Here is a 24608-nt window from a genome sequence, read left to right as displayed (position 1 = left end):
ACGCTCTTGCTTTCTTTCTGTTTAGGGGCTTATCTTATTTCTCATGCTGGACTTTCAATCCAGCAAGTCTGTTTCTACATTTGCATCCTTTCTTCTTCTGCCATGATCCAACTCTCCCTCTAGCTTCCCAGCTTGCAGCCCGTGTTGGTGAACATTGAACTTGGCCCACTCATGTTTGCACACAGCCCAGGCACAGACTTCCCTGGCTGGTTTTCTCTGACCCTCAAACATCCCGAATCACACCCAAACCACCCCAGCTCAGATAAGGATTTATCCCAGGCTATTCCTCGGTCTTGAACTTTCTGAAATAAAATAATGTTCTCCAAGCAGTTTATCTCTCCAGTTAAGTTTCTAGCCAGTGAGGGATGAAATGAGCCACATGATTTCCAGGCTAAGCAATTTTTAAAAACTGAAATATTACTTTAGACAGTCCCAATTTATTTTCCCCTAGATTCTAATCATCTTAGCCCCACCAAGCAGGCTTTTAAGCAGTACCATCTGGTTCTCTACCCATCCTTGCGTGACCTGGGCCCTCTGCTTACTTCTGAATTGGTTTGTAAATTGGAAGTGTTAGGGTGTCTTAGTAAAAGATGCATGAATCACAGCTCAGGATAGATTCATAATTGTCTATATTCATGAGGTCTTTCTGAGATTGCAGGGCTGGAGGACATTTTTAAAGAAATGAACCTTGAATAATAGGATGAACCTGCAGAAGTACCAAAAAACAGTTGTCTATGCAATTTTAATTGGACAATTACCTTATTGTTATTATAGGGTTATCGATTTCCATGGTTTTAATTCGACAGTCTTACCAACTCCCTCTGAATTAGGGAGAATATTCTCTTGTAGGGTCTTTGAGGACCTCAGAAACCAATCTGAGCCCTTCTGCTTGGGGTTGGAGAAGTACAACACAGTGATTTGATGACTCATTGAAGGTCACTTAGACGTGTTGGGGTGAGGACGCTGAATAATGAAAAAATGACATTACAGATTGTTAGATAAACGGTCAGAACTCATGTGTCATTTCCTTCAAAGCCCCACTCCAGAGGTAACACACACATTATTCAAATGAAAACCTTTCTGGAAACCTCCCTTGGGAACTGCAGTCCCAATCTGTGTTGAAGTCTTGTGAACATCCTCAATGGTGATAAACCTTTACCTTGGAGAGGGAGTTTGAGGTTTGGAAAGGTCATTCTGAGCCAAATAAAGTGGGTAATCAAATCACGTGAATATAAAAAAGTGAATATAAATGTGTTAAACTGCTTTTCTGGAATGGCTCATAAACTGATTTGAAAGCAATGATCAAAGAAGAGTTTGTTTATTAATACCTCTCCTTATTCCAGGAAGGATTTAATCACCATATTGGAGTCTAAAAACAGTTTTAAAAGGCTTGAGGAATGTTGGTATTATTAGAAGCATAGGGCATTCTGAGGTGATTCCTTGAAGGGTAATATTCTAGAATAGTCGTTTAAAAAAAAAGAATTGCTTTCCACTACCTTAATATGATCTCCCTCCCCCTTCCCTCCACACCTAAGACTAGTTTTGTGGATGATGCAGGTGGGACACACAGCTTTTTAGTGCTTCTCATTCTCCTTAAAAGGCATGGAATGGGATGGTGTAAGAGGTAGGGTATTCCCAGTGAAGGGAGTTCTGGGGAGGGAGGTAAAGTTGGGGCAGGGGCTCCTGGGGCTGATCTCCTCTGTCCTTCCCCACCCCCAGCTCCAGCTGTGGTGTCGGCCTAAGGTTGTCTGATTTCTCTTTTGATGTTGGTGGTGATGCTGCTGCTGCTGATGGTGATGGTGGTGATACTGATGCTGCTGATGGTGATGGTGGTGATGCTGCTGCTGCTGCTGGTGATGGTGGTGATGGTGATGGTAGTGATGATGATGATAATGATGCAGAAGATGATGATGATGTGATGATGATGGTAATGACGATGAGGAGGGTGCTACTGCTGATGACGGTGATAGTAGTTGTGATAATTGACACTCACCAAGACCTCACTGTCCTTATGATGTACCAGGTACCACATTAAGAGCCTTACACACAACCTGTCATTCAACCCTCACCACAGCCAATGAGTAACCTTTATTATTATCCCCACTTAACAGATGATGGACCTTGACAGTGGGAAAGGTCACATAACCAGCTTACCCGCCTTGCAGATAGTTACTATGGAATGAACAAATACTGCAAACTAGGGTTATTAGACACACTTTACAAATGAAAAAGCAAAAACTCAGAGAATGTAAGTAACTTGTCCGAGGGCACAAGCCAGTAAGGAGCAGAGCCAACATTTTAACTTGAGTCATGCTGTCAGCTAAGGGTGTTGTGCCATGGCTGTTGGCACTGAGCTGGGTCGGGTGGATGATACCTAGTGAGCAGGAGGGCAGTCTTACTGCTTGGTTGCCTCACCTCCTTCACTAAATCTAGGTCCCTTTCTACAGAACACAGATTTTGCCCACGAGGATGTTAATGACCCCATCCTGGGACCCTCCGCAGTAGGTTCATTTGGTCTCCTCTACTGTATACACTGTGATTTACTGAATAAAGGTCCCCAAAAGATGCTTACACCCTAATCCTCAGAACCTATGAATATGTTACCTCATACAGCAAACAGGAATTATTGTTGCAGATGGAAGTAAGGTACAGACTTTGAGATGAGAAGATTATAAGGGATTTCTCGAGTGGACCCAATCTAATCACATGAGCCCTTAAAATGAGAGAGGCTTTCTTGACTGGGTCAGAGAGAGTTGTGAAGGGCAAAGAAGAGTCAGAGAGATGCACCATAAAAGGACTCAACCTGTCATGGCTAGCTTTGAAAATGGAGGAAGTGGCTCTAGGCCAAGGAGTGTAGGCGACCACTAGAAGCTAAAAAAGGCACGGAAACAGATTCTGGGACTTCCCTGGTGGTCCAGTGGTTAAGACTCTGTGCTTCCACTGCAGGGGGTGTGGGTTTGATCCCTGGTTGGGGAACTAAAATCCCATATGCCGTGCAATGCAGCCAAAAAGTAAAAAAAAAAAAAAAAAAAAAAAAAAAAAAAAAAAGAAAAGAGAAGAAACAAATTCTTCCCTAGAGCAACAGTCCTGCTGACACCTTGTTTATTGCCCAGTGAGACCCATGTCAAACCTCTGACTCCAGAACTATAAAATAATACATTTGTATTCTTTTAAGCCAATAAATTAGTGATCATTTGTCATGGCAGCCATAGACAACTAATACACAGACGGATATTTTTTTCTTTTTCGCCTCTTGCCTTTTTTTTTTTTTTCTTGCCTTTTATTAACAGTTGTCCACTTTGTTTTACCTGGGGAGGCAGTTTAAGCATGAAGTCAATGTGAGCAGTGATTATCTGCAGAGAGGAAAGCCCCTGTGTGGCTATCATGGTCCCCCTTGTGTCACCTCATTACTAGTCACAGTTCTCAGCTGGCATTTTAGTAGAGTGGTCATTACCAGGGTGTCACCCTCCTGTCCATGGTTTTCCTGTTCTTCCCCCAATTCTGGAGTCCTCCATGTTCCTCTCTGTCCAGACCAGTGCTTCTGGGATGAAAAGAGCTAACGTGTATTGAGGACACCGCGCCAAGGGCTCTACGGATCCCCTCAGTTAATCTTCATAATGAGCCTTTGTGGTGGATTCCATCACTCTCTCCCCATTTCAGGAAACTGAGGCACAAAGAAATGAATGAAGAATCGCCTTAAGTACAGATTGTGGGGTCCCCTCTTGGGGGATTCTGATTCAGTAGACCCTGGAGAAGCCCAGAGAGATGGATTTTTTAGCCATGCTCATGTGGGTCTCATGTCCGTGCTCCCAAAAGCACTGTTGAAAATGTGGGTCTAATAGAGAACAGACTGGTGGTTGCCAAGGGGGACGGGGGAAGGGAGAGGGATGGACTGGGAGTTTGGGGTTGGCAGATGCAGACTATTACATGTAAAATGCATAAACAACAGGGTCCTAGTGTATAGTACAGGGAACTATATTCAATATCCTGTGATAAACCATAATGGAAAAGAATAATGTCTATATGTGTATAACTGACTCACCTTGCTGTACAGCAGAGATTGTACAACATTGTAAACCAACTATACTTCAATTTTAAAAAATTGAAAAAAAAAAGAAAAAGTGGATCTACATCACTGGTTTTCAAGGGAGGATGAGTTTGTGCCCTATGGCAATATTCACAAATGTTTGAAGACACTTTGGGTGGGTGGGAGGATGCTGCTGGCTTCTAGTGGGTGGAGGCCAGGGATGCTGCTAAACATCCTACAATGCACAGGCCAGTCCCCCAGCTAAGACTAATCCAGCCCCAAATGTCAGTAGTGCTGAGGGTAAGAAACTCAAGTCCCAACAAAGTGCTGAGAGGCTGCCAAGTAGAGGGGAGGTGAAACTCTTGCTTTCCCTTTGGTTCCTGAGCTTTCAGAATGAGTCCTCAGATGTTCTCACATTCTACATCATTATTCCCAATTTACAGATAAGGAAACTGAGGCTTAGAGAGGTGAAGTCATTTGCCCAAGGGCAGCAGTTAGAAGGAGGCAGAGCCAGGATGTACACCCAAGTCAGCTTGACTCCAGTGCCTGTTTCTTAACCCCACTGCTGACTGGGCCTTCTCCCTCATTACTTTTGTGACCTTGGACAAGGCCGATGTGGCAGAGAAAATAGAAACTTGAGAAAATAGAAACTCGGAGACGCTAAAAAAACATGCCCAAAGTCCCATTAGAGAATAATAACCATGGCCACGATTTGAAGACAAGTCAGTTTCCTCAAAACCTTCCTTGGGAGGTGATTGTGATTACAAGGAGACATCCCAGATGGGAAGGCTCTGTGCCGCGGGAGGTATGATAACTCGCAGGACCCGGAGGGATCCTTATTCACAAAGCAGAGAAGGAGGGCACGGAGCATCTGAATTAAAAGCAGTTACTTTAGCTTCTTGGGAAATGGTGACTCACTAAAAGCAACCGGCTGTTTCCCATTAGATTCACTTTATAGCGAGAAGGCGAGATGCTTGATACATCCCATAATAGGATGTTTGGGGGTTGAAATGGGCTTCTTTCCTACATGAATGATTTATGACAATAAAAGCCTGGGGTATCCCCAGGAGCCTTTGAAATGCATCAGGATACCCATTCCCAGTAGTGGGGCTCAGATATTATTTCCCCAGTGTTTCAGATTCTCTGTGGGTTCGATACCAGGAAGACGTGCCTGTGGGTACCCAGGGTGATGAGAGCTAAGGGCCTGGCCCCTTGACAGAGGGCTGGTGGGGCCACTCTTGGACCCTCTGTTCGGAGCAGGCATGGGTCTAAATGACTGGAAGGCCATCCTTCTCCACATCTGATGATCCTGACTTTGTCTCCTCCCCTACGTTAGTCTGACTCTTCCAGGGAAAGGACAGGTGATACTGACCACCCTTTATCACACCCAGGCACTGCACCAAGCACTTGACATGGTTTCTCACTTCATCTCCATAGCAGCAACTCCATGAGGTAGGAGTTACTGTCCCATTTTACAGAAGAGGAAACTGAGACTTGGGAAGAATCAGTAATGTGTCCAGATCACACAATTACTGGTAGAGCCAGGACTTGAACCAGAGTCTATCCAAACCTACTAACAGGGGTAAGCTGTTAGTGAGCTAATGACTTTTCTCCCCAACATGTAAGCCCTTTCCTACAAGGTCAGCTTGATGAGGGCAAGGGTTTTGTCTGTTTTGTTCCATCCCCATTGCTTAGAACAGGATCTGGCACGAAGCAGGTTTCCAATACATATTTATTAAATGGATAATAAGAGCAAATATTACAGAGAACTTTCTATATGCCTGGCATTTATGCAAATTCACTAAAAGATGTGTATGATTGTCCCCATGTTGCAGATGAAGCAACTGAGGCCCAGAGTCAACAATTGATGGGACCGTAGTCAGCCTGAGAGGTGGCCCTGAGACCTGAAAGTCCATGCCCTTAACCGGCCCCTTCACATGCCATCTCTGAGGGCTCACATGGCTCCCAGAGCATCTGTACCCAACACAGTTTTCTTTATTTTAAATCTGTTTTGAATAGGTAACACCTGCCATGGTAAGATTTCAAACAACATAGCTAACAGTAAATCACCAATGTCAGTGTCTCAGTGATGTTAACAGTGATGGGTGCTAGGGGAAGCGTAGATGGGAATTCTCTGTGGCGTTGGCTTTGCAGCTTTTCTATAAATCGAAAATTATTCCAAAATAAAAAGCTTACTTAAAAATTCAAACAATAGAAAATGGTGTGTTAGGTGGAAGATGATTGTCCTCCAACATTGACCCCCAGTCTCCCACATCCTCCAGGGACAGCCACTGTGGCCCTTCTCTCATGTGTCCTTCTGAGGATGTTCTGAGGATGCTGGATGCCTAATAAGTGTTTGTAGGATTGAAATGAATAGGTTCACCTTCATTAAATTGCCTCTGTCATACAAGGTGGGATGAAATAATGACTTGAAATGGCTGATTCATCTTTGGGTGAAAAACTTGACACGTGATTGCAAATTTTCCTTCTGCCCTCAGTTCTCATTTGATTTCCAATGAGAACTGAAGAGTTTGGGCCCACTGCTGCTTGTCAAGGGACCATCAGAACCAAATCCTGTTGTGTCATTCCACATCCTGTCAGGCACGGAGATGAGGCTGCCCTAAGGACCTCTAAGACTCTCCCAACCCAAAGGGCTGGAATTCAGTTTTACAACAGCTTTCCCAGGAGGTGGGAGATGCCCAGATGCTGTAGCATCAAACCACATTGAATTAGGTTGCAGGAAAATTACAGGCATACCTCATTTTATTGCACTTCCCAGATATTGTGTGTTTTTGTTTGTTTTTTGGCTGCACTGCGTGGCATGCAGGATCTTAGTTCCCGACCAGGGATTGAACCCACGCCCCCTGCAGTGGGAGCGTGGAGTCTTAACCACTGAACGGCCAGGGAAGTCCCCAGATATTGTGTTTTTTACAAATTGAAGATTTATGGCAACTCTGTGTCAAGTCTATCATGCCACCTTTCCAACAGCATTTGCTCACTTTGCGTCTCAGTGTCACGTTTTGGTAATTCTCACATTTCAAAACCTCCACCAGCAAAAAGATTATGACTCAGTGAAGGCTCTGATGATGGTTAGCATTTTTTAGCAATCAAGTGTTTTTAAATTAAGGTATGTACATTGTTGTGTGTTTTTTTAGACATAATTATCGCACACTTAATAGACTACATTAAAGTGCAAACCTAACTCTTATATGCACTGGGAAACCAAAAAATTTGTGTGACTCGCTTTGTTGAGATACTTACTTTATTGCAGTGATCTGGAACTGAGCCCACAGTCTCTCCTACGCTCTCTTTTTTCCAATTTTCGATCTTTATGATTACCAAAGAAGAAAGCCTCAGTTTGGTGGTTTGTCTTTAACACCTCTCCAGTACTTCTTAACTTTTAGTACTTGCTAATCTACTTGGTTAAGAAAGAAAAATTAGGCCTTCAATCTGAGCCTTGAGCAGACTACAATATTTAGCCAGAATTTGATAACACCACTTTGTTTCCATTGGACTTACGGTTATGGCTATTTTCTAATTATGCTAAGTGATGGTGACCTATTATTTATGGATGTGATAATGAAATTTCCTTTAAGGAGTTTATGTGAGTGAAAAAAAGTCAACATAAAGAAATATCGAGTACCTGATGGTATAGTTAGTGTTTAGCTCACGCTTCTGTAACAAAATACCATAGACTGGGTGGCTTAATAACAGTTATTTCTCACAATTCTGAAGGCTGGGAAGTCCAAGATCAAGGCACTGGCAGATCTGGTGTTTGGTGAGGACCCTCTTCCTGGTTTGTAGACAGCTGTCTTCTTGTGTCCTCACATGGTGGAGAGCAGAGAGAGAGGAAGCAAGCTCTGGTGTCTCTTCTTATAATGGCACTAATCCCATTATGGAACCCCACCCTCATGACCTCCCCTAACCCTAATTACCTCTCAAATGCTCCACCTCCAAATACTATCACATTAAGAGTTAGGATTTCAACATATGACTTTGGGAGGCGGGGTGGGGTGGGGGAGCCACAAGCATTCAGTCCCTAACAGATAGTACATGATTGTGGTAAATTCTGTATAGTAATTGAGGTTTTGGAAACACTATTCTGTAGCCCTTTGTCCTACAGCCTGGACTTTGGAATCAGACAGACCTGGGTCTGTGCCACTCACTGGTTGAGTGACTTTGGCCAATCAGTTATGTTCTCTCTGAGCCTCATCTTATTAACCTGTAAAGAGAGGGTGATAATGAGTGTACCTACCTGCCAAGGTATTTAGGAGCATGATGAGTTAGTGCTGGACTTCTAGTAATGCTTAATAGGAGAGAGCTCTGGGTGTATGAAATTAGGAAGCAGAAGCAAAAGTGGGCATTGTCCAGGGGACCCTGGGCTTAACTTCCTACTGTGACCCATGGCTGGAAAAGATGAACCAGGGAAGACTTCTCTTTGGTCCCCAGAAATTTTCCTTCTCGCCTGTATTTGAATTACGAGTTTCTAGGAGATTGTCAGCCCTCATTTGCCAACCCCACCGCCTCCGCCCTGTCCCCGGGTAGCTTTAAATTTTCAAGATAAATGATTAAACCTGCTGGCACATCCCAGTCATGTCCGGTGCTCAGCTCTTGTTTGCTGGTGCTGCTGTGCTCATGAGGCATGAATCTCCCTGGTGTGGCATTTGGGGATAAAAAAGATGGATTTAGCTGCCTCATCCCCCAGAAGTGACTCAGCTGCTGGAAGCTGACTGACAGCAATGGCAGTTGGAGCCCTGGGGACTTCTGTGCCTTTGTGCTTCGTTCTCTCTACACAGCCATGCTTTGCTCTCTCTTAGAGCCTTGTTACAACTGTCTTCTCTAGTCAGCCTGAAACACTTGTCTGTCTCCTTCCAGGATTTGTCCTCCTTGTGGACACCTTCATTGGCAGCTGTTGGATGCCTGCCTTCTAGCTGGAGAATGTTGTCAAGGTTTCCATCATGCTAGTTCTATTACACAAGTTCAGACTGAAAAGAAACTGACCATGCATGATATTCACTTACTCGCATCCTGTACCAGCATTTCTCAGAGTCTGGTCTGAAGACCTCCTGTATGAAGGTCCTTGGACATGACCCCCGCCCCTCAACCCAGGTGTATCCTAATCCCTGGGGGTAGAGCTCCCCAGATAATCACCGTACCTGCAAACTCTTAAAAACAGCTACTCTCTATGTACCTAATGCAATAAAATAGACTCAGTTTTCTCTATTGCTAAGGTGATGATGGTACTTCTTAAGTGGGGAGGTAGTTCTTAAATGAAAAAAATTGATGACAAGGGCTTTGGAGTAGGACAGAGCTGGTTTTAAATCTTGGCCCCATCACTTGCTCCTTTTCCTGAGCCTCAATCTGCTCATCTGTGAAATGGATGCTAACAGTATTTACCACCCAGGACTGTTTGGGGAATTAAATAAGGTGATTTGATCCTGGCATGTGATAAATGCTCAATAAATGTTAGCTATTATCATTACTGGCTAAACCTGTTTTTTTTGTTTGTTTGGTTTTTTAACCTTTAAACTGGGGAAATGATAGCATCTATCATCTAGCATAGGGGTGCAGGGGTTGGCAAATTTTTTCGATAAAGGGCCAGATAGTAAATATTTGATGTTTTGTGGGCCATTCTCTGTTACAGCTACTCATTCTGCTGTCGTAGTTCAAAAGCACCGATAAATAATACACAAATGAACGAGCGTGGCCAATGTTCCAATAAAACTTTATCTACAAAATCAGGGAGGGGCTGGCTTTGGCCCATGGCTGTAGCTGGCTAACTCCTAGGCTGGGGTGTTTTGAAGATTAAATGAGATAAGGCTTGTAATGAGCCTAGCACAGTGCCTGGCACAGAGCAGTGACTAAGAGAAAGAATTCTAACGTGTTCCATATCTGATTTGAGGGCTAGGCTTTGCTCTTTTCTCCAGGGGAAGGAAAGCATCCATGAGCAAGACTTTTCAACAGAGGTATCAGCTCCATCCTCTGCCCCAAGTCAAAGCTAAATGTTCATCTCAGCACCTGGAGCCTGGCAGTGCCACTGCCTCCATCCTCCCCCAAGGATGGAGGTAAAATGCCAATCCATGGGGTGTGATTAATTCTCTCTGTCCCACGCTCTGCCCCAGGGTATGTTGCCATTTTCAGCATGTGTCCCACTGAAATCAGGTTGCCCATCTAAACCATGATGTGAGAGAAATAAGGATACTTATATCTCTGGGGATGGCATTCACATCCATAAATGCATTTAACCCTCACCTGAGGCTGTATTATGTAGTTAAGGCAGGCAGTTTAGGGGAGAGAGAGAGAGAGAGAGGGAGAGGGAGAGAGAGGCTAGATTTGAATTCTGCCTCTGCAACATTCTGGTTTTGTGATGTTGGCCAAGTCACTTTGCTTCTCTAAGCCTCAGCTACATCTTCTATAACATAGGGATTAAATGAGATGTTACATATAAAGCCTTCAGCACAGTGTAGCACATGATAGCTATTGAATCCCATTTTGCAAAGGAAGAATGTGATGCTAAGAGGTAAAAGGGCTCATTCAAGGTCATGCAGCTGGTGATTGGCCTCAGACCAAGGATCTCTAACTCTGACCCCCAGCTGGTTTTCACCATGTCCCACTGCCCCCGCCCACCACATCCCACTCATCCCCACCACCCCCAGCTGCTTCCAGGGACTCTTGCTGCTTCCAGCCATGGCTGTGCTCCATGCACAGTGACTAAATCTCTTGGAGACAGTGACATCGCTGTCAGGGAGCTTGTACGCTTGTGACCATTCATCACTGTAGTGGATTAAATAGTGTCCTCCCAAAAGTCATATCCACCCAGAACCTCAGAATGTGACCTTATTTGGAAATAAGGTCTTTGCAGGGAGAATTAAGATAAAGATTGAAATGAGGGGCTTCCCTGGTGGCGCAGTGGTTGGGAGTCCGCCTGCCGATGCAGGGGACACGGGTTCGAGCCCTGGTCTGGGAAGATCCCGCGTGCCATGGAGCGACTGGGCCCGTGAGCCACAATTACTGAGCCTGCGCGTCTGGAGCCTGTGCTCCGCAACGACAGAGGCCGCGATAGTGAGAGGCCCGCGCAACGCGATGAAGAGTGACCCCCCCACTTGCCACAACTAGAGAAAGCCCTCGCACAGAAACGAAGACCCAACACAGCCATAAATAAATAAATAAATAAAATACATTGTGTATTATAAAAACAACAACAACAACAACAACAACTTTAAAAAAAAAAAAAGATTGAAATGAGATCATACTGAATTAGGGTGGGCCCTAAGTGCAATGAAACAGTAAAGGACAGAGGAGGATACACAGAGCCACGGGGAAGAAGGCTATGTGAAAACAGAGGCAGAGGTTGGAGTGATGCTGCCACAAGCCAAGGATTGCCAGGAGCCACCAGAATCTGGAAGAGGCAAGGAGGGAGCCTCCCCTAGAACCTTTGGAGAAAACACAGACCTGTTTCTGGCCTCCAGAACTGTGAAAGAATGAACTCCTGCTGTCCTAAGCCACCCAGTTTGTGGTGATTTGTTGCGGCGGCCACAGAAAAGTAAGACACCACCTTCGACCCTAAGATGTGAATGGATAGGGGGGTATCGGGCTCAGAATGCCCGTGTGAGGAAGGGGCAGCAATGACGGGGCAAAGAGCATGTGTTTTAGAGGCAGACCTGGGCTCAGCCCCTTCCCTTGCCAGCTTTGAGCTATTTTCCTTATTTACTAAGAAAGAGAACATCCTCGTCCTTCTGGCCTGTGGTGAGGATTAAAAGAGATGGTGTGGCACAGTGGGGTAATAACAAAGGTAATCGTAACCTTCATCAAGCGTGACATGCCTTGGTTAATTCAATCCTCACAACAGCCCAGGGTGGAAGAAGTTAGCAGATGCAGGTGATGTGATGTAGACCTTGGAGTAAAGCAAGAACATTCCTTCCCTACATCTCCTTCTCTACCCATGAAGAGCAGTAGACTACTGTATCCTTCCAAACCCAGCCATTCACTCTGGAAATGTGGCCTAAAGGCACCTCTTAGAGGCACGCGGAGATTGATCTCTGAGAATGCTCATAACAGGGCTGCTTCTTCTAGTGGGGGAAACAGCAAACAACCTGAGTGTCTGGGATTTGGTGAAGTGATTCATGATACAGCCACAAATAGGCACCATACAGCCTTTCACACTGCTGCCGGGGAAGAGCATCCAAGGACGTGTGGAAACGCTCGTGAAATGTCATTAAGTGAAAAGAGCAGGTAATAAAATGGTGAGATCCTAACTTTATATTACAAAGACCAGACCTCCATGATGGTATATGTGTGTGTATAACATACGTATAAATATATAGCATCTTTTTAATTTTTTTAAATTTAACTTGGTCCTTTTTTATTTTTTTAACTTATTTTTTTTTTAATTTATGGCTGAGTTGGGTCTTTGTTGCTGTGCATGGGCTTTCTCTAGTTGCAGCGAGCAGGGGCTACTCTTTGTTGCGGTGCACGAGCTTCTCACTGTGGTGGCTTCTCTTGTTGCGGAGCACAGGCTCTAGGTGTGTGGGCTTCAGTAGTTGTGGCACGCGGGCTCAGTAGTTGTGGTGCATGGGCTTAGTTACTCCTCAGCATGTGGGATCTTCCCAGACCAGGGCTTGAACCCATGTCCCCTGCATTGGCAGGCTGATTCTTAACCACTGTGCCACCAGGGAAGCCCAATATATAACATCTAACTACTAACATCTTTGTGTATGTTTTTCCACTCTTTAAAAAAGTATAGAGGTGTTTATATATAACATTATATGTATAAAACACATGTATAAAACCATATATATTACCCTGTATATGCACACTACCTATATAATATATATAATCACATAAATTACCATATGTGTGCACTGGAAGAATGTACACCAAGATGTTAGCGGCAATATATGAGGAACTATGTATATACATATATATGCATGCATACGTACTATTATGGATTGAGTGTTTATGTCCCCCACGAATTCATATATTGGGGTCCTAATCCCCAGTGTGGCTGATTTGGAGATGGGAAACTAACTGAGATTAAATGAGGTCATTAAGTGTGGGGCCCTGATCCCATAGGATTAGTGTCCTTATAAGAAGACACACCAGAGAGCTCTCTCTCTGCATGAACACAAAGAGTCCATGTGAGTACAGTGAGAGGGTGGCTGTCTACAAGCCATGAAGAGAGCTCTCACCAGAAGCTGACCCTGCCAGACCTTGATCTGGGACTTACAGCCTCCAGAACTGGGAGAAAATAAATGTCTGTAGTTTAAGCCGTTCAGCTTCTGTTGTTTTGTTATGATAGCCCTAGTGAACTAACATACATGCATATATACATACATACATGCAGATATATTTATATACAGGCATATATATAGTATCTTTCTATGTATATGATAATATATATGGCTATGTGTATGTGGTATATATATATGGTTATATATATAGTTTTTTAATATATGGTTTTACTTATATGACAATATATATAACTCTAATTATAAATATAAGATCAGAAGAATGTCCATCAAAATGTGGATAGTTGTTCCCTCTGGGCAGTGGGGTTATAGGTGACTTTTTACTTTGTTCTCTTTTGCTTATCTGTATTATCTGAATTTTCTACAATAAACCCATATTATTTCATGTTACTATTACATTACTTAGTATTCCTATAATTATTAATGGTATTGCTAAAATAATTATTATAAACTTTTTTGTGCCTAAAGTTGGCGTCAGTCTTTGGCAACTGGGAGAGGGTGAAAAGGCCATGGTCAAAGGGACCAGAGGCTCAGAAGCCGGGACCAGGCAGGGCTGTCAGGGCCATATGTATAACCTTGAAGAAGTTTTGGTGACCCCGCCTGAGCCTCCTCTTGCCTTGTAACAGGGTTCCCATGGAAACGTGCTTTCCAGTTTCCAAAGGGCTGGCTCACAAATACACACTTGCAGCACTGGCAGAGATCTGTGTGCCTTCTTGGGGTATGAAGGTTGCTCGGGCAAAGAGGAGGCTGTCCAAAGGGAATTCTTGAAAACCCATGCAGCCTTGGGGTCCTGATGCCTGCGTTTTGTGTCTCCTGCACAGATCAGCTAGACATCATCTCCATGGCAGAGACAACCATGAGGCCAGAGGAGATCGAGCTGGAGATGGTGAAAATCCAGCGTCTCCGGGAAGTCTTGGTCCGGCGGGAGTCTGAGCTCAGGTTTATGTGAGTGCCTGGGGGAGGTGGCGGAGAAAAGGAAGGGGTGTGGAGGGGGAGGACACTGGAGAACCTGACATTTACTGTTTATTGCTGTGTGCCAGGCACCGGGATGAAGGTATTACATACATTCTCACAACCACCTAGAGACGTGGGTATCTATTCCTCTATTTCTTAGTATATAACCATTAGTCAATATATGGCCCTATACAAGATGATTAAATTAGTGCCTGGGTCTTGCTTTCCTGTCTTTTTTCTATTTTTATGCTTCCAATTTTTATTTTTTGTATTCTCAAAGAGCACAGAACTTATATTTTGTTCCAAAACTATAATTAAGCTTCTTACACATTGTTTCTAACATTAAAAACATATCACTAGTGTTTACAATACACTCCCCGTGTTTTAAAAGGAAGGGAGACAGAGAATGTGAGTTCTTTAAAGGACTGAAGAGCTCCCTTCAGCCTGTGGGTGCTCAGAAGGGCCAAGGTTGCTTTTGTGATGATGGCTGTCACTGCGCATTTACTGACCTTTGCATCGTGTGTGTGTGTGTGTGTGTGTGTGTGTGTGTGTGTGTGTGTGTACGTATTATCCCTGCACCTGGCACATGCACAGCAAGTGCTCAGTGACAAGATTAGCTAACACGTAAGCTCTAGCCCTGGGCCAGGCACTGCACTAAGCTCTTGACTTGTGACCTCACTAAATTTCCCCGTGTTGCCTGTGAGTCCGACTGCTTAGAGACAAATATCAACAGTAGACGCTTGAATAAATCAAATTATCTAAAACATACAGAAGGATGTCAGTGCAGTCAGGACATATTTTGGGGGCTCAGTGACATACTTCAGGGGAGGGGCTGGCTTCTTGGCCCCCGGAAGTCTTGCTAGCAGCCTGCAGACAGAGGTGGATGATAATGAGGGCTCCCCCCCAGGCCCCGCCTTTAGAGTGTGTAGCCTTGCCTGGAGGTACACCACCTTGTCAATATCAGAGATGCATGATGGACTCCAGGATGGCCAGGGTAGAGATCATGGCCCACTCAGACCTGGATAAACACCTCATCAGATGATGATCTGTAGCCTCCCAGGCTAACAGGCTGTGTGTGGACCATTCTTGAATTCAGTTTCCTGGCTCTTAGAGCCAGGCCCTCACCTCCCTGTAGGGCTTATGGTGCAGGTGGGTCCTATTCTTGCCTCCATTTTAGAGAAGAGGGGATTGGAGGTTAAGAAATTTACCCAAGGTTGCATTAGCTAATAAGTAGCCAAGGTAGGATGCAGTCTGACTCCAGAGTTTTTATTAAGTGAGTGAATAAGTGAAGGAAGGTTGGAAAGAGGGAGGGAGGGAAGGAATGAAGGAAGGAGGGAAGCTCTAAATATATCTGCCAAGATAATGCCTTAAAGAGTATAAGCTCCTGAGGGCAGGGATCCTACGTCTCATCTTTACTGTTGGGTTTTCCCAGCATCTTTAACACTGCCCGGCACTTATTAGGCCAGTTAGTATTTGTTGAATGTGCAAACATTGTTCTTTCACACTCCATCCTGACCCCAATAGTTTCCCTTCACACGCACGTGCGCGCACGCGCGCACACACACACACACACACACACACACACACGAGACCCATTGGAATAGGGTAAGAGGGAAATAGAATTTCAGACTGTACTAAGCATTTACAGGCTCAGGTGGGGAAGCTCGGAGTGATGGGAATGTGACAGCCCTTGACTGAAATAGTCCCAATGACTGTAGTTGTAATAACCAGGGTGAGATTGGTTTTGTCACACCTGCTGGGAAGTAATCAAGTTAATACCCTCAGCTCCCGTGCAGACTGTATGAGTCAGATCATATTGCACGGCTGAGGGTGTCTTCTCACTTTACCGTCTTCTGCGATGTTGATTCTTTCGAGAATGGGTTTAAAGGCTGCTGTCCCAACACCCCCGACGTTCAGCATTATTCTTTCATGGGTTTCCATTTTCTTGGCCCCTCTCTCTTGCCCTTTCCCCTGGGACTCACAGCTTCTGCTTGTTCCGCCTTCCTCTCAGCGTGAACTCATAAGAGTGGGTTCAGGGTCATCCTGGCTCTCTTGCATCCTTGTCTGTGACCTTGGGCACATGACAGACTTCAAAAGAACTGCTGTTGGGGCTTCCCTGGTGGCACAGTGGTTGAGAGTCCGCCTGCCGATGCAGGGGACACGGGTTCGTGCCCCGGTCCGGGAAGATCCCATATGCCGCAGAGCGGCTGGGCCCGTGAGCCATGGCTGCTGAGCTTGCACTCCGCAACGGGAGAGGCCACAACAGTGAGAGGCCCACGTACAGCAAAAAACAAAAAAAAAAACTGCTGTTTACCACAGGCACTGTTACACTGCACACGTGCTATGTGTGTTGTATGCATTTGCTCACTTATTTTAGCTTTTTGAATCCTCATAAGACCCCTGAGGAAGTGGTTCTATTCCTTCTATTTTATGGATAAGGAAACTGAAGTTAGGTGAAATAACATTTTCAAGGTCAACAGATAGTATGGGTGGAATTGGGACTTGAACCTGAGGTGTCTGTCTCAGAGGCAGAGCCCTGAAGCCTAAGTTAGCCTGTTATTTATTCCCGGCAGAAGGCTGCCTTTTCTCTTTGCCTTTTGCTCTTCTAGAATGCAAAGACAAACTCCTGGTTGGATGCCCACAATCCCACAATCCCACATTGGGTTTGGTCTTGTTCCACGCCATCTTGAATTGAGTCGGGTGGAAACAGAAGTCCTTCTATTGAGTCAGGCTTTGGACTTTTTCATACCCGTTCTCTGGAGAGAAGTGATTTATTTGAAGCCTAAAATGATGAGCTCCAACTTAGTCAAGGTTTTCAAGTTCACCTGCTGGGAATTTGACGTAGTGCCTTATTCCTCTAAGGGTTCTCAGGGACCTCAAGAGTCAACATTTATAGAACCCTTAGCACAGATCTAGGCCTCGGCTAAGCCCTGTGCACACATTATCACGTAACCTATGAAAAATGCTTGCTAATGGAAGGATGAAGCAGGAGCGCCTCCAGCATACCTGCTCTCCCTAAGGCTCACAAGGTCAGGTTCAGAGAAGGGCTATGAGTGACCCCGGTGGGCATGTGTCTCCACCGCACACCCAATGTGTCTGTTCTCAATGTCCTCCCTTCGCTTGTCCCCCTAGTTTCCAAGTCGCTAACTGGTGTTTAGAGATTTCCCTCTTGAATCTGGCAATTTTACAGCTTCATTTGGATGAGTCAATAAACCCCTTAGTATCACGAAAACACCGCTTTAATTGGCGGCAAATGTCCAGGAGGTAAAACTTGAAGCCTCCTTTGTTCCATCCTTGATCCTCCGTGCCACCTACCTCACAGTCCCTCCCGCTGCTGCCCCATCTCCATGCCTCTCGCCATCCTGGCCTGCGGAGGCTGTCAACAACCTCAGACTCATTTTCTCACCCTTAATTCCAGCACTGACTCACACCATTAGCTTTTCATAACCCCTCCTGCAGCTCCGCTGGCCTGCCTCAGCCCTTCCGCACCTTCTCTACAAGGCTGGTCCTGCTGTTTATCTGGGTTTCAGATAATTAAGTATTTTCGGAGGTGGGGGAGGGTTATCTTCATTTTACACCCGCTTGCAGGATTGTCATAAAGGGACAGTGGGCTCTGTCTCTCAGCTTGCTCTGGGCAGTGGCAGCTTCTAATTAATGAGTCAGAGCTGCAGCTGGCAGGGGAGATGGGCTTGTGAAGGACAGATTTCAGGAGCACAGTCCTTGAGTTCCAGTATTTCCAGACTCTGGGCTTGGACCCAAGTAACATCATTTTATTAAGAAGGACCAAGTGTGGTGAAGCGGTCGTGCCCTAGAACCTGGCAGAGGTTTAGGGTGTGGTGGTAGAGAGTACATGACTTGTAAACTTTTCAAATACTTGCTATGCTGGACAGTGTTCTAAGTGTTTTACATGCATTGATCATTTAATCCTTACTGCAACTAGACATACAACATCCTCCCTCCCCATTTTATAGATGAGGAAACTAATGCACAGAGAGGTCAAGTAACTTGCCCCGGGTTGCCCAGGGTCTGTGAAATAGCAGATGATGATATAACCCTGGCATTCTGGGTCCAGAGTCCGTGATCTCAGCCATGGTGCTATAGGGTCTCTCAGCTGGTTTTGAACCCCAGTTCTACTTCTTATCGACTCTGGGCCCTGGAGCAAATCTTTTGCCCTGTTGGGAATTCCCTGGTGGTCCAGTGGTTAGGACTCCGGGGTCTCACTGCCGAGGGCCCCAGTTCAATCCCCGGTCAGGGAACTAAAATTCCATAGGCCGTGCCGCGTGGCCAAAAAAAAAAGTTTCTTTAAGGGACTTCCCTGGCGGTCCAGTGGTTAAAACTCCGTGCTCCCAGTGCAGGGGCCCTGGGCTCGATCCCTGGTCAGGGAACTAGATCCCACATGCTGCAACTGAGATCCAGTGCAGCCAAATAAATAAATAAATATTTTTTTAAAAAGAAAATCTTTTGCCCTGTTCCAGCCTCAGTTTTCCCCTCTTTACAATGGGACATTGATATTTCCCTGGCAGCGTTGTCGCAAGGGATGGAAAGAGAGGACACGTGAAAGTGGGTGGCTCTTCCTAGGTAATAAGCACATCAAAATTCCCTTCCCTCCTTTAACTGTTAATAACGTGCTTTGAGGGAGAAGAGAGGAACAGGGCTGCTTCATTATCTCCAGAGAAGACCGAGAAAACACCGCTCTCCCCGAGAGGCTGGGGAGTGGCTCTCACCCATCAAGTCCAACTCTATTCTGGGGCCTTGACTTTATTATTGTTGTTGTTATTTAAAAAAGAAATTTATACACCTGCATTCTTTATCCCTTTAATGAGCTGATAATTCTGAAGCCTGTTAGGAAAAGCTTCAAGCCAAGGGCGAAATGAAGCATGTGCATTTATATAACCTGACACTTCTCAACCACGTTTGGCAGTTTCGAGACACTTTGGATGCACTCTGGGTTTTAAATACCATCTCCTAAGAACAGGTCAGCGTTGTCAGAGCCACTGTACGTATCAGGTGGGAAGAAATGTCTTTAATTGCAGAAGATCTAAAAAGCAATTTGTCTTGGACAAAATATATGAGAATTTGAGGAGTTGGGGAAGAAAGGGAGGAAGGAGACCTCGAGGGAAGAGGAAAGGGATGGGGAGGCTAGAGAGGATGGGGAATGTCCCAGGTGAGACCTCTGAATGGAAGGACCCCCCTGAATTTCTAAGTGTTTGGGGAAATAGGTATGAGGTTGGGGATCTGGGCTGAGCAAATGGAGAAAAACTATCCCTCAGTGGATGGGCTTCTGCTGTTCCAAGTTGCTTCTCGAAGTCAGAATGAGCTTCAGGAAAGGAAATTCTTCTCTCAGGGAGCTCTGGCTGTCTTACCATAAAGGATTTCATGCTCTGGGCTCTAAGGATCTCCTCTGGGCCCTGGTGAGTTGGGAAAGGGATCACTGTATTACACTCTTATGATGGTTACTTTTATGTGTCAACCTGACTGAGCTATGGGGTGCACAGATATTTGTTTAAACATTATTTTGGGTGTGTCTGTGAGGGTGTTTCTGGAATAGATTAACATTTGGATCAGTAGACTGAATAAAGCAGATTGCCCTCCCCAGTGTGGGTGGACCTCATCCAATCTGTTGAAGACCTGAATAGAACCAAAAGGCTGAGTAAGAGGGAACTTTGCCTGCCTGACTGCATGAGCTGGGGCATCGATCTTTTCCTGCCTTTGGACTTGAACTGAAAAATCAACTCCTTTTGGGTCTTGGGCTTGCTAGCTTTTGGATTGGAACTTACACCATTGGTTCTCCTGGGTCTCCAGGTTGGAGACTATAGATCGTGGGACTTAGCCTCTATAATCCTGTGAATCCTTATAAGAAGTTTATATCTATCTATCTATCTATCTATCTATCTATCTATCTACCTATCTATCTATCTCTACATATCTATATAGCTCTATCCAACAGTCTCTCTCCTGGGTATACCCTAGAGCTGCTCTGTATAGTTGGGTATGCACTAGCCCCATGTGACTATTTCAATTTAAATTAATTAAAATTAAATAAAACCTAAAATGCAGTCCTTCAGTAGTCCTAGCCACATTTCAGGTGCTCTTTAGTCAATTATGGCTAATGGCTATCCCACTGGAAAGCATACATTTTTGTAGAACATTTCCATCATCACAGAAGAAACTCCCACACATGAATGTCAGGAGGCATATTCCAGAACATTCATATCAGTCTGTTCCCACCTCATCTCCCTCCTTTTCATCTTCATCCATTGTCCCCCTGCAACCCCCACCCCTGCTTTCCATGGGCCTCCTTTCAGTCCCTCCCCCTCCAAGGGAGCCTTTTTGTCAGGGCCGTTCCCTCTACCTGGATGCCCCCCTCCCACCTCGTTAACTCTCCCCCTCCCCCCAGGGCTCAGATCCAGGGTCACTTCCGAGGGGAAGCCTTCCCAGCACCTCCCAGGCTGTGTCCCATCCTATCACCATAACCAAGATCCTTTGGGTCTTCTAAGGAGAAGCCTTTCCTCCATTTATAAATCTATGTTCATCAGTGTGAGTACGTGTTTCCCATCTCTCTTCTGCTCGACACTGGCCCTGATGAGGACACAGGCTGAGCTGTTTTCACTCTCAGCAATGTCATTAGCACCCAACACATGGCCAATGTGAGTAGGTGCTCTATGACTATTTACCTAATAAATGAGCAAGAGCTTGACTTCCCTTCTTTTTTTAGTGCCTGACTCATTTGAAGTGGGTCAGTCCATAGTATTCCTACAGAGTGGTTGTGTGACATAGCAGCTTGCAGTGTAGACACTTTACGAAGTGTATGAGTTTCCTCTGGCTGCTGTAACAAATTAGACAAAGTTGGTGACTTAACATACAGGGACTTCCTTGGTGGTCCAGCAGTTAGGGCTCTGCACTTTCACAGCCAAGGGCCCGGGTTCAATCCCTGGTCAGGGAATTAAAACCCTGTAAGCTGCGCGGCGTGGCCAACAAAAACCAAAAAAAACAAACAAAAAACCCCACACACTTATTCTCTTGTCGTTCTGGAGACCAGAAGTCTGAAATGGGGTTCACTGGGCTGCCATCAAAGTGTCGGCAGTGCTAAGCTCCTTCTGGAGGCTACAGGGGAGGATACTTTTCCGAGCCCTTTCCAGCTTCTAGAGCCTTGTTTCTCATGTTCCCTGCTGGCGGTCCCTTCCTCCATCTTCAAAGACCACAGAGTGGGATCGTCCAGCCTCTGCTGGCATCAGTCCACCTGTATAACCCAAGATAATCTCCCCATCCCAAGAGCCTTACTTGAATCACACCTGCAAAATCCCATTTGCCATATAGGGTAACATATTCACAGGTTCCAGGGATTAGGATGGGCATATGGAGGGACATTATTCAGCCAATCACGTTAAGGGCTAAGTGCAGAGCTGGACTCCCAGTGTGGCAGTGACGGTGACAGGGATGGCCGTGGCGAGGCCGAGTGGAGGGAAAGACAACATACACTATACGGAGAACCTGCATCGCTTCATCTGATGCTGAGTCTTCGTCATTCTTTGAAATCTCCCAAGGGAAAAAAATGCATCTTATGAGACAGAGAGAGAGCATGCTCAGTAATGCATGCACAGTGCCCTGATAATTAAGGATTTTCCCCTCTCTTTGCTTGTCTCTGGGAAACTGCTGATTTGAGTGGCAGCTGGGGTTGGGAGGTGCTTGTCCATATCACTTGATCTCAATTGAGGACTCAGTTCTTTGCTCTGCACTTAGCCCAGAATCAGACAATGCTTGCCTGGGCCTCATTTCTCTTCAAATAAGAACCAGCCCTCTCTTTATATTTCCAGGACAGGCTGCTCAAAGAGAAATGGGAGGGGGAAAAATACAAACAACTTAACAGATTTGCCATTGTGTTTTGGGTCTACACAGCACAGCCACTCATTAAGACAGTATCCGGATTTACATCTTTGACTTTGTTTAATTGGCTGCTAGTCACTGAGTGATCAGTTACACAGATCTTTGCTCCTGGAATTCTGGCCCACTCTTGGTCCTTTTGTCCTCTAAACTCCTCAGAGGTTTCAAATGAGATTAGGTCAATCCAAGACATTCCTGGTTTGGGTTCTGCCAAAGGAAGGGCAGCCTGTTTTTTTCATTACTAAATGTCCTGGTCTTTGACAGAGTTGCTTTCTGATAAAAAGAGAGGCCTATAATTTTCTCCAGATTGTATTACACCTACCTTTGAATTCTAGCTCTGCCATTTGTAGGCTGTGCAATCTCGAACAGATACCTTAACCTCTACAGAGACTCAGCTGCCTCATCTGTCAAATGGGATGCAGCCAATATCTCCCAGGATGGTTTTGAGGAGTAAAAGTGATCATGTTTATTAAGTGCCCGCCCCCATAGTGCCTGCCACAATATAAGTGCTCATTAAATGTTACTTTCCTTTCCTTCAGGAAGAAATTGAGTTTGAAAATTAACAGATGCTTGGTAAGAGCAGACATTGGAACCATGTTCTTGGTTTTTAGTAGTAGGTTACTTATTTTGAAGAGGAGGTACAGGAGAAGGGAGGAGGTTGGAGGGGCGAGTGAAGGTCTCTTCCATGACATGGAGGTAAATACAGACCAGAGAGGAGGTGACTCAGGGGCACCTGAAATTTGTCTTGAAACATCTGAAGGACTGTCATGTGGAAGAAGGAGTTGGTTTCTTCTTTGTGGAACTAGAACCACAACTGCTGCAGTGAATCCAGTTACCATCCCAGCATGAAAGAGGCCTTTCCACATATTTGGAGCTCTACAAGTTGGAACCTTGGGAGGTAATGGGTTTCCATACCTGGAGATATCCAAGCATTTATTTATTTCTTCCTTCATTCAACAAGCACATGCAATAAGTAATACAGATGAGGACTTGCCCTAATGGAGTCCAGGGGAAGAGACAAAATCTGGATGTCTCCAGAGTGAGAGATGGAAGCTTCAGATGGGTGGTGGGGTAGGGTAGCAGGTGCTGAGGTGCTATCTATGGTCAATTCTCAGTGTTGTCATTATTACTAATTTATCTAATGACTCTTGAGCACATACATGTGCCAGGCACAATGCTAGACTTTTTATGTAGATCACCTGGTTTCATCTTCATAGCAACCTGATGAGGCAGGTTTTAATAATACGAGCCACATTTTACAAACGAGGAGACTGAGTTTTGCAGAAATTAAGAGGCTTGCCCAAGATCACGCAGCTAAAGATTGAGCAGGGTTGGGATTCTAGCTCTGCAGCCTGACCCCAGAGCCCCACTCTGCTGTGTTCACGCAGTGCCAGTGGTTGCCTCCCAGCCCACTGCCCCTCCTTAGAGAACCAGCCCCACATGGGGGGGTTTCCGGCCTCTCCCTGCCCCCCTCCTCCAGGCCAGAGCTCACTGGTCCACATTGGCTTAGCTTGGGCCAACCAGAGTCTCTCTCCTGGGATACAGAGAGACTGGGCCAGTTAGGTGATGGGAGATTTGCAAACCAAAAACTGGGTGAGCAGAGAAAGCCATACTTCGGTGGGAAGGACAGCACAACTGCCTTAAGAGCAGCAAACAAGGGAGACTGGGGCCCCCAAAAGCAGAAAATGAACTTGGCCATGACATTCCCATTCCAGTCCTCAAGCTGCCCCGCTGAACTGGGACTGTAGTAAGATGCCACATCTTCTTATACCCTGGGTGTCTACTCTCCAGACCCTTGGAGAAATATCTCCCATCCATGTTGCCACAGCCTGGAGAAAACCAAAATCCATGGCGATGATGTCTGTGAATATCCAGCGGGTTCCTCTCTGCCCCTAGGCTTGGTTTCCTGGGTCCTGTACCCCCATCTGTGTGGATATGAAACGCAGATGCTTCACCACTTTCCATAACAACAAAACAAAACAAAGCCCTATGCTACTCCCATTGGAGGAGTTGTAGAACTAAGGATCACGAAAGGGGTTGCACTGAGCTCTTCACAGCAAACAATTTAAAAATCCACATTTGACATTCCTGGCTGATAAGGTCCTTTTCACCACCCTGTGCAAGGCAGTTCTTTTTCTTGGCCCAGTCTCACCACCCTCCTTGTTCTTCTCCTTTGTCTCAGCTCCCTCCATTCCAAGTAAGACAAATTCCTCTCCCTGTCCTTGCAGAGCTGTTTCACCTTCTTCCAAGAAGCCATGGCACCAAAAGATGCTTGGGTTCATGAGAACACTACCCCAGGTGTTTGTCAAGCTATGATTCGCAGCAAAATTTCCTCCCCAAGGGGAATTTGGGTACCAGCTATTAAGGTATTAACATTTCCCCAATTTCTTACACCTTTACTAACCTATCTTTATTTCTATTCTTTCTAGTCTGTGCTGGAACGTTCTATTGAAAACTTAGCTACACTGAGAACTCTACTTCCCAGAATCCCTTTCCCT

General features: G+C 45.4%; 1 protein-coding gene across 1 annotated transcript in view; it reads left to right on the top strand.

Annotated features, from left to right (window-relative positions):
* Positions 1-24608, top strand: part of BMERB1 (bMERB domain containing 1) — a 109897-nt gene that overhangs the window by 48818 nt on the left and 36471 nt on the right. Inside the window, exon 2 of the mRNA XM_007466951.1 lies at positions 14097-14220. Coding sequence (XP_007467013.1) covers positions 14097-14220 — 124 coding nt within the window. The remainder of the gene's footprint in view (positions 1-14096; positions 14221-24608) is intronic.

This window comes from Lipotes vexillifer, unplaced genomic scaffold (genome assembly GCF_000442215.2).
Source record: "Lipotes vexillifer unplaced genomic scaffold, Lipotes_vexillifer_v1.1 scaffold232, whole genome shotgun sequence".
Taxonomy (NCBI): Eukaryota; Metazoa; Chordata; class Mammalia; order Artiodactyla; family Lipotidae; genus Lipotes; species Lipotes vexillifer.
The sequence above is the reverse complement of the archived record's forward strand: the minus strand, read 5'-3'. Positions and strand labels throughout refer to the sequence as shown.